Raw genomic sequence first — 11197 nt, forward strand, 5'->3', positions numbered from 1 at the left:
TTTATCGCGATTTTAACAACACTGGTTTATATCAAGTTGAAGGAAGTCCACTGGGAGCCATGTCTTGCAACATATCTCTTCAATCCGAACTATGGCACTGGAGGTTTGCTCATCTTCACTATAAGGCTCTACCCGATGCAAGGAAGATGGTTACAGGTATGCTCGAATTCAAAATAGAGCGTGAAGGTGTATGTCAAGGATGTGCTGAGGGAAAACATACAAGGGGACCATTCCCCTCAAGTGATAGCAAAACCACTAACATTTTGCAATTGGTTCATTCTAATCTATCTGGTATGTTCCCTGTGACATCATTTGGAGGATACGTATATTATGTTGTCTTTGTGGATGACTTCTCTCGCAAAACTTGGATATATTTCTTGAAGAAGAAGGACGAAATATTCTCATGGTTCCGTGCCTTCAAAGCCTTGGTGGAAAATCAAACAAGGAAGAAGATCAAAATATTGAGGACCGATAATGGAACCGAGTATGAGTCAAATGAATTCAATGACTATTACAGGGAAGCTGGCATTAAGAGGGAGACCACTACTGCATATACTCCTGAGCAAAATGGTGTTGTTGGGAGGAAGAACCATTCCATTATAGAAGCCACTCGTGCCATGCTTCATGATCAAGGACTTCAAAAGTTTCTATGGGGAGAAGCTGCCAACACTGTTGTGTACGTTCAAAATCAATGCCCTCATCAAGCGTTGGACTGCAAAACTCTCGAAGAAGTTTTCACCAGTAAGAAACCTGATGTTTCTCATTTTAGAATTTTTGGTAGTCCCGTATACTTTCATGTGCCGAAAGAAAAGAGAAGCAAATTGGAGGCATCTAGGAAGAAAGGAACTTTTGTGGGCTACAGTGAAACTTCTAAGGCATATAGAATCTATGTGCCTGGTCAAAGAGAAGTGGAGTTCAATCATGATGTCACCTTCGATGAGGATGTTTCCCTAAGGAAGATTAGCAACCTTCCTATTCCAAGGAAGGACAAGGAAGCAGATGCAGGAAATCAGGGAGATTCGCAAGATGAGCCGATACCTGATGTTGAAGAACTGATGGATCCCATTGATCCTCCTCATGAGCCCTCCTCCTCCAAAAGGAGACCCTCGTGGCTGAGGGAAACTCTCGAAGATGGCGAGAGACATGTTGCATCGAGGGGGACATTTCGTGAAAGCAAGAAGCCTAATAGGTACCAAGGGTACTTAACTGCTATGAGCACCATTATTCAGTCTGAACCTTGCTCATTCAAAGAAGCTCTGAAGCAAAAAATATGGAAGGATGCTATGAACGAAGAGTACGAGTCAATTATGAAGAATGATGTCTGGATGTGGTCCCTAGACACTAGGACAAATCTGTGGTCACCTCTAAATGGCTCTACAAGATCAAGCATGGTGTTGATGGAAGTGTTGAGAAGTTGAAGGCTAGATTTGTTGCTCGAGGCTTCTCTCAAAAGGAAGGTGTAGATTATGATGAGATATTTGCACCCGTTGCTCGCTACACCACCATCCGTTCAATTATAGCCCTTGCTGCCTCGCAAGGATGGAATCTACACCAGATGGATGTCAAGACTGCCTTCTTGCATGGTTCACTTAAGGAGGAAGTCTATGTGGAACAACCTGAGGGGTTTGAAGTTCAAGATCGTCATACACATGTATGTAGGTTGAAGAAAGCCCTTTATGCATTGAAGCAAGCACCCTGGGCTTGATATGAGAGGATCGATAGCTATCTGATGAAGTTGGGATTTACAAGAAGTGAAGTTGATCTAAACCTTTACTTTAAGGTTGAGAATGATAAACCTCTCAGCTTGGTACTCTATGTGGACGATCTCTTTCTGATAGGTGCAGGCCCTCTTATTCATCAATGTAAGAGAGAGTTGGCTTTCGAATTTGATATGAAGGACCTAGGACTTATCCATTACTTCCTAGGGTTGGAGGTCTAGCAAAAGCCAGAGGAGATTTTCCTTTCTCAAGGAAAAGATGTTGTGAACCTACTTGAAAGATTTGGGATGGTGGTTTGCAAGTCCGTGACTACTCCAATGGAACTTAACTTCAAGAAGTTATGCGGAAGTGTTGCCGGGCCCGATTTGGGAAATCCTTCTGAGTATCGTCAACTCATAGGGGCCCTGATGTTCTTGGTGAACTCCCGTCTGGACATATGTTTTGCAGTGAACACATTGAGTCAGTTTATGGTCGAGCCTCATCATATCCATTGGAATATTTCCAAGAATCTCTTGAGATCTCTCCGGGCCACAAGCACTTATGGATTGAGATACACTGTTGGGAATGTGAGGCTCCATGGTTACTTTGAGGCAGATTGGGTTGGCAGTGTGGTGGATCGCAAAAGCACATCAGGATGTTGCTTCTCTCTAGGTTTTGCTTCAATACCATGGATGAGCAGGAAGCGAAAGTCGGTTGCTTTAAGCACCATTGAGGCTGAATACATTGCTGCTAGTTTGGCCTCCTGTGAAGCTATCTGGTTGAGGAAGCTCTTTAGTGAGTTGTTTGGACAGGTGTTGAATACCACATGATCTTCTGTGACAACCAGAGTGGTATTCGTCTTTCTGAGAATCTCGTGTTTCATGATCACTGAAGCATATTGATATTAGGTACCACTTTATCCGGGATATGGTACAATGGGGAGCAATAAGACTTCATCATATCGGGACCGATGAGTAGGTCGACAATATTCTTACGAAGCCCCTGGGGAAGGTCAAATTCTTAACCTTTTGTGAACGACTTGGAGTCGTGGAGAGACCTTCTTATGAGGGTCCTGTATGAGATGGATAGTGAGCTCTGGGAGCTTTGGGGAGCTTGGGGTACTTCTTGGAGCGATGAGCGACCATAAGGTGACTCACCCTCCCCTAGTGGTGCGTTGGGTACACGGTGAATGGTTCACCTTCCTCTGTGATACCTCATGGTAGCATATGCATAGGCTGAGTGGTTCACCCTCCCCTATGGCATATGAGCAGGATGAATGGTTCACCTTCTCTTACCAGCACATCCTACCCATGCAATCCAGAACTCATGGGAAGTACCTCTCATCTGGCCAATGAGTAGGGAAATGAGGATAGGGACCACAGTATTATAGATGGACGCATCGTGTAATACCGTACTCCCTATGCTAGGATGTTGATATTGATCTGAGATCAATGGAAACAAACTACGGGTCTAATAATCGGGGTATGACACACTCTCTATTGTAACTCGTTGGAGACTGACTTCGGGTCAGTGGAGAATGGTATGATACATTCTTGATCATTTCTTCTTTCTTCATGGTTCAGCAAAGCAGTGCAGTGACAGGGATGGTACAGATTGTCAGACAGTTTGGCAGGTGATGTTCTCCCTAGTTGAGAGGGAGTGTTAAATTTGGAAACTAGGGCCAAACATCACTTTGGACAGCTCTTATGAGGTAGCTGATATTTTTCTTGGATTCCTCTTTCCGAGAGGTGTAGGATTGATCTAAAGATCATCCCATTCTGACATGTACAAATGAAGTTATGAATTTATTTTGATTATGGACAAATTGTCAAGGTCGGTCAACCATTAAATTAGCCTCCTCCAGCCTTCAACGTTGTATATAAATACAAGGTGCCTCCTCCTCATTTTGGCATCTCCTCTCATTCATATTTCTCTCTCTCATCTCAATTGGGTACAGATTTCTGGGACTCTCTCTCTCCACACATGCGAAAGGAACACTGTCTTTTCTAGCTACTGCGTTGACCAGATTTGGTCAAAATTTCAAGGTGCCTCTCCTCATTTTGGCATCTCATCTCATTCATCTTTCTCTCTCTCATCTTGATTGGTTACGGATTTCTGGGCTTCTCTCTCTCCACACGTGCGAAAGGAAGACTGTCTTTTCTAGCTGCTGCGTTGACCAGATTTGGCCGAAATTTCAGGAGATCGAAATTTCAAGAGGCCGAAATTTCAAGAGGCTGACTTTGACGAACGTTGACCCTGTTTGACTTCGGTTTTGTGAGGGAGACTTCTGTTTGGGCAGGCCGCTGTTTTGGGCACAAAAACCGAGGCAATTTGACCCCTGCGTTGACCAACATTGACTGCCCTAATTCAGGTTGTTGCGTTGACTTTTGTTGACCAGATTTGACTAGTTATTTTCAGATTGTTTTGGGTTGCATTATCTTGTTGTTGGAGGCTGAGTTGACCAAGGTTGACCGAGCTGTTTTGGAGGTCAATTTCAGTGATGTTGACCAACGTTGACTTTCTGGTTAGGGCTTTCTATTTCTGTTGTTTTGAGTGATCAGTTTGGGCAAGTGAATACTGTAAATTGTACTCTCTCTCTGCTGAACTTTTGAAGAATTGTAAGAAGAATTGATCAAGGGTTTCCCACATTGGGGTTTGTCCCTCGTTGGTGCCATATCTTGTGTCCTCTTGTGTTAGCTTGTCTTCTATTGTTATTGTTCATGTTCTATCTACATTTTACTATCATGTTGATGTGATTGCTATACTGGATATGATATTGGGCTAATAAAGAAAATTGAAGTAAAATTTCTCTAAGTATAGAACATACCATTGTTATCCTAAAATTAACAACTTCTAACATCTTTATTAGTGTCGCGGCCTAATTTCTTATGTGGCTTTTCACAGATTATCTTTCACCCTCTGATTCAACATTTTAACTTCTCTATTAGTGTCGCGGCCTACTTTCTTATGTGGCTTTTCATAGATTACCTTTCACCCTCTGTTTCAACAATTTAACTATTCTGCTATTTTCATGCTATAGCACTTTTAACAATTTCGTTATTCATTAATTGTTAATATAAGAGTGGAACTACAGTAGCAGCATAGCTAATGATAACTCTTACCATTTTTAATTTTACTATCACAAGGCAATGGCCACATTTGTGAATCTTCAATCCATGTGTTATTCATGTAGATAAATATAAACTCAATCCATGTATTTTTTCATATAATGTCATGTCCCCATTTTTATTCTTCTTCATAGTACAGCCAGGGTGGATTTCCAGGACAGGGGATGGTCAAGTCAGTGGAGCAGGTTTATGTCATCAGGGGTCCTGATGGAGTTTTGAGAAGTTTTATGGGATTTGATGGCATTCGCTTGGCATATTCCATCATCAGCACAGTTTGTCTTTCGTTCCGTTGCATTCCAACAACTTTCAAAAATCAGCATTATTATTGGGCATAACTTAATTAATTATGCTCGAGGTGGCATTCCGGGGAGATTAATTGATGGAACACCTCAATGTAATAGCTCGTTGGAACTAGAACGAGAAGATCTACATGATGGGACTTTTGGATGGGAGTTTCAGTGACCTGAGGAGACATGGTGGCCAATTTACCCTTTTCCGTATTAAAAAGAATATTTTAATTAAAATAAAACAGGGAAAAGTGCTCCATGATTAAAATAATAATAAAATAGAAGATTCTAGAGGGGTCCATCAAATCTATAAAAGAGGAGGAGGAGGCCATTGGAGGACATCTTGGTTTTGATATTGTTTCTTGTATGAGAGGTTGAGGACCCGGTTCTCTACTCCATTGGTAGCCCCAGGACGAAAACCCTCGGGTGATATAGAGAGATTGGGCGAGCACCCATCTCCCCTTGGTGGATTCATTCAGAATCCATAGGTGTAGTGATTGTTTTTCTGTTTCAGTTTGGAGACCGGAGGGTCATTCCCAGCTATTGTATTGGCATCTATCTATATATAATAAAGCTGGATTTTGGTTGCTGCATTTCTCATTGTTCCTCGTGTTGTGATTTTTAATGAGATTTTATGCAATTTATAAATTTATGGTTTGGGTTTTACATGGCAATCTTCTGGTAAATGCATGATTGTTTTATATGAAGTGCTTGTTCCAAAAATTTCTGATTTAGGACACTACATATAAATAAACATAAACTCAAATGACATGAGAGAAAAAGATTTTGCACAGCAAAGAATGGACACACAAACACACAGAAATCATTTCAAACAAATTGGTGACTATTTTTCCACATAATATGTTAATTGAACGTTGAATTCACAAACATTACTTAATAAACCTTACAAAAATGTATATACTGAGTCTACGAGCCTAGACTTTTAACTTATAATTCAAAATTTATCGAAATTATGTTGTTTCATTTGTATTTTTGTGTTACTTAAAAATTTTGAACCAGTTTACTGCATATTTTCAAATTTTCTAAAATTTGAAACATGCATATATTTTTACCTATAAGATGCCTATTTCCATATTTTGACTGCATACTTCCAAATTTTCTAAATTTGAAACATGCACATTTCTGTACGTATAAGATGCCTATTTCCAATTTTCCATATTTTGATCATACCAGAATTTCTTTTTGGGTTACATGTTTTTTCTGTAAGACTGTAACTAATCGTATTCATATCCATATTCATACTCCAATCTTGTTACTATGGTTCTAGGTCAGTCTATAGATATTGACCGAGAGGTTGTCCTGAGAAATCAAGAGGCAATCATGGTACATATACCCCCATTTTGCAGTATTAAAAGTGCTAAGACCCCTCCTACTTAATCCGAGCCAGTCAGTGCCGTAGGAAATGATTTGTGAATTCCAAGTTACACAGTAAGGGAAGAATCCACCTTCCAATCAATATTACTTATAAATTGTACTGTGTTGACCACTGTATCTTGAATCTGTGACTCACAGTCATCCACTTGTCTATTTTGAATTGGTTAGGGTTCTAGCGTACAACCTACACTCATTAGGTGACCACAAAATAGTTTGGCTTGGAAGATGCCATTGACAGCGTCGCTGTTTAGCTCCATCATTCCCAACAATTCTTTCAATTAAAGATCATGTAATGGCCAAGAAAAATAGATTTTTCCTCAGCAACTATAACGACTCATGAAAATGAGTTCTCCCTAAGTATCCACATTGGTTTTGCCTGCTCTGAATGTTCAGCTTATGTTTATGAATGCAGAGGGGAGAGAAAGACAGCTTACAGCAATTATGGGATCCTTGTTTGTAACACGAGAGAATAGCATTCTTATCCACTCGATAAATGCAGAGGGACGCGGTTGATTTCCATTGTAGCATAGTGGATAAACGTCCAACAGAAAAACCCTTCTCCTCTCATTCACAAAAGCTGTGGACCTCTGGGACTGGTACTCCAATCTTATCCCACACCTAATATTTATCTTATTCTTCTTCTTCCCGTATATAGATGCACCTCCACGCAGCTCTGTCCAAGCAGGAGAAGAATGCCAAATACATGAATTATTATTGGGCAGGAGAGCAGTCATCCCTTCCATAATGTTGTGAGAATCTGTGAAGCAACAGCGTCCTAGCTCGTGCCTTTTTGTTATCGATTGTTGTTTCTCTACCACAGAAAGGGTCAAATGTGAGAATTTTATTTAGTTTGAAAAAATCTTAACTAATGTGAATGTGTACGTCCGTGTGTTTTTCTTGTTATCTTATCATTCTCCTCCCTCTCCTTATATGCTAAATCTCTCTGTTTCTCGGTTAAACCTTTCAATCTCATCTCTTTTCTCGTTATCCTTTTAATATCTTCGTTCCTTTTACCTTTATCATGTATTAAAAAACTATATAAGTATTTAAAATAATTATATTATGACACTAAATTACATGCTTAATAAAAGAGACATTTTTATTTAATATATTGTTAATGAAAATAAAATATTGATCATAGGTGGACTTTCCAGAGGGTTTGAGACGGTTGGGGTTGTTTGCATCCCTGCATAGAAAGCCATGGATTTAGAATAGCAATCTCTTTCACAGGAAATAAGAGTTACTATCAATATATATCGCGCTTTGAACTTACACGGATTAAGAGCGACACTCTGCTATCACATCTAGTTCTAGTTTTTCAAGAAAATGTCGGTCTCATGGAAGCGAGGATGGAAGGTGTAGGCATCAAGATAGAGAAGGGGGTCATCGTTGTTGTTGGAATGGTCGTGAAGGATGAGGATTTATCATTTAAAGTGTTGAAGGGGAGCCCCCTTTCTTTCGACTCTTTGGCGCGCGACGAAAGAGTTAACATTGTGATGTGTTCAACACGAGCTACAAGTTCTAATGAAGATCTAGTCGACATTGGTTCATTTCTTCATTCTCTTTGGGTCATAAGGCCCGATATAGGTTTACACAACCTATGCAGCTATCTGAATGACGTAGATCTACCGGAAAGAACCCTTTGTACTAACTGATATGCGTTGGGAGAAGGGTCTGAAGAATTGAAACAGGGGGAGGACTTTCATATCTTCATTAGAACCCTTAATGGGAAGTCCTCCCTTTTTTGGGTTAAGCGTCTGAATTATGTGGTGAATCTCAAGCAACATATAGAGAATCGGTTGGGATATCCTGTATATATACATTGTCTCCTTCATGAAGGGAAGCAACTATAGGATCACTTTCAGCTACAAGATTACAACACCATAAGAAATTCCACCATCGGCTTGAATCTAGGGCTACAAGAGGGTGTTTATGTTTCCTACAAGGATGTGGTGCGAGGCAAAGCCTCTAACCAATAGAATATGCTACAATATTGTCATGAACCTTACATTGTTGAACAACAACAACAAGCACCTTCCATGGAGGTAAACCTAATAGAGGTAAATCAATTTTTTTTTGTTCTTCAATCCAAGGCAGTGATTTACATATTCAATGGCTTTTGGCCTAGATCTGATGCTTTGCATCAGTAGGTTTTTACAACATGGACCAAAAACTATGACATAAACCTTTGCTCAAAAGGTTTCTTAATTGTTCAGCTCGATATCCAAGAATATGTGGAGAGAGAATTGAAAGAAAGTCCCTGGTTTTGGTGAAATATAGGGCTCTTCATTATCCCTTGGTTCCCAGATTTTTATGCCACAACAATGGTGGTCTCAATAATGTCAGTATGGGTGAGGCTACCAAACCACTCCCTTCCTTTTTCGCATCACAAGGTTCTTGAGGAAACTGAGAACATCTTGGGATCATTCAAAAAAATGGACCTTGAAAGAACGAAGAAAGGGTTATTTACCTCACTAGAACATGTGTAGAAATAGACCTAAGTAAAGGTCTACTTGACCGCATTCAGTTGAAACATAAAAACTTCTAGTGGACACAACTTCTGGATTATGAAAATACGGCATTCAAATGTCAATCATGTTACCAAACAGGACACTTGCGGAACACATGCCCTTACCGAAAAAAAGGGACAGGTCCACAAAACAAAAGGATGGTTGACTTTTGTTACCTACCTCACGGAGGAAGAAAAAGAAGAAATCATGAAGAACCTTCCAAACCAAGAAAAAGGGCATGCTCTAGTCCAAAATGGCAATGCAACCGAAGATAACCAGAAGCGATTTGGAAATGGTTCCAGCCAACCCCAATACAAAGGGATGGCAAAAGGTTCAAAAAAAGAAAGGTAAGAAAGAGAAGTTAAGTGATTACTATCACACTTAACTTCACAAGTTTTTGTTATTTTTCAGTTTTTTTTCTTATGCACATAAGCAAAGAGATTGTTTTTATTAAATGTGGTTAGCATCTACAAACTACAATTTTGTTCCTTTTTTCAAAAGTTGAATAAAATTACGGGTTTTTGCCCTTTGAAAAAAGATATTTGATCATAGGTATGATGGTTTTTAGTGCCCTGCCATGTTCTCTACCATTCTCTTCAAGTAAAAGAAAAAAAATGAAAGTGAAACAATAGGTATATGTTTAAGTACTAATATATAAATAAAATAAAATAAAGTAAACCATCATTGTTTACTTGCACATATTTATATGTTACTTTTCAAATTATTTTCTACTTGTGTGAAGTTCATATTAAAAAAAGACAATAACTTTTTGCATCAATAGATTCTCATGCATTCAACAACTTAAGACTATATTCCTTCTCTCTATCTTTGTGAAATTATACATGTCATTAGTATAAGTTTCCTTAGAGAGTTGTTGAAACAAATTAAAATAGCATTTTGACATCGTCACAACTCCATTGTAAATTCAATATTTTTTTTGGTCAAAATCTCCCTTACAAATAATCTTCCTGAACCCCTAGACGGGTCAATCTTTGATAGTGCATTAGTGTCTTAGTTCAATTCTCGATATATATAAGTGAAAGTACTTTGAGAGAAACCCTCAACTATTTCCTTGAGTTGTGACGCTATAGATATCTATGTAATGTCACAAATAGTCAACTCCCCCTTCATCCTTTTGACCACAAAGGTCGGATCACCATAAACATGGAAGTGTGTAACATGTTTGGACAAAGAATAAAGCTCTCAATATGTGAAGCTCTACTCTATTATTTATAGCAAAATATACTCTTGCATGGAATTCCAATTAATGGTCCCCCTTAATGTGTAGAACACCACTTATTCATCCCGAGGATCCTCCACTTGATTGGCATCATAAAAAAAAATAACAACAACAACAAAAACAAAACAAAACAAAAAAACAAAAAACAAAAAACCTCAAGGTATAGACTTATTTGAAATCAAATCTCAAATTAATGAGTTGATGACATATAATTAACATCTTACATTTGAAATATATGATTAATATAATGATTATAAAGTAAAGCCATCTTCATATCAATAAAAACTTGATTATAATTTGTATTTCATAGTTTAATTTTCTTAATTTTTTATCAATTGGAAAGAAAAAAAATAAGGAGAGAAGAAGAAGAAAGACGGAACATTTGTTTTCACTAGTTATAGAGAGGGAGAAGACATAATTAACATGAATCCATCTCCACCAATGTTGTCTCTAGCTTATTTCATAGACCCCTCAAAGATAAAATAAAATGAATAAAAGCATACTCTAAATAACATATCTCAAATCTTCTCATCAAATTTTCCTAACTAAATTTTATGTGGTTAGGCAAGCTTAAATGATTAACAATTGCAATAACAAATTAAAGCAAGATAAGTCCATTAGTTCCCATTTTGCATACATTTGCAAGACGTAACAAAAAATAAATAAGTACAATAGAACCAATCCCAAATTATGTAGAGCATAATAAGCACAACCATAACAACCACTATAATGCATTTTTTTCTTACATACAAGGGTATGAAAATATGGCAAGGCAAATATCAAAGTAACAAAGTAACATTGAAAATGAATTTATAAAACATTCATACATGATTGGCACAACCAATATCAACACAAATTATTGATTAATTGAAAATGTGTTCATAACAATATTATGAACAAGGTGAAGTTTTACTAACTATTAACTACAAGATTTGTCTAC

General features: G+C 38.2%; 1 protein-coding gene across 3 annotated transcripts in view; it reads right to left on the reverse strand.

Annotated features, from left to right (window-relative positions):
* LOC149167789 (5'-3' exonuclease family protein) overlaps positions 1-7420 on the reverse strand; it is an 87645-nt gene extending 80225 nt beyond the window's left edge. For 2 of the 3 annotated variants that reach the window (XM_089433156.1, XM_089433154.1), the window contains exon 1: positions 6942-7420. In XM_089433156.1, the coding sequence (XP_089289282.1) occupies positions 6942-7250 (309 nt within the window). In that variant the 5' untranslated portion in view covers positions 7251-7420. The remainder of the gene's footprint in view (positions 1-6941) is intronic. The other variant, XM_089433155.1, reaches the window with a different exon arrangement.
* Between the last annotated feature and the right edge of the window lie 3777 nt (positions 7421-11197).

Source organism: Pinus tabuliformis, chromosome 5_1, assembly GCF_031772625.1.
Source record: "Pinus tabuliformis cultivar Carrire ecotype Pingquan chromosome 5_1, CPIR1, whole genome shotgun sequence".
NCBI lineage: Eukaryota > Viridiplantae > Streptophyta > Pinopsida > Pinales > Pinaceae > Pinus > Pinus tabuliformis.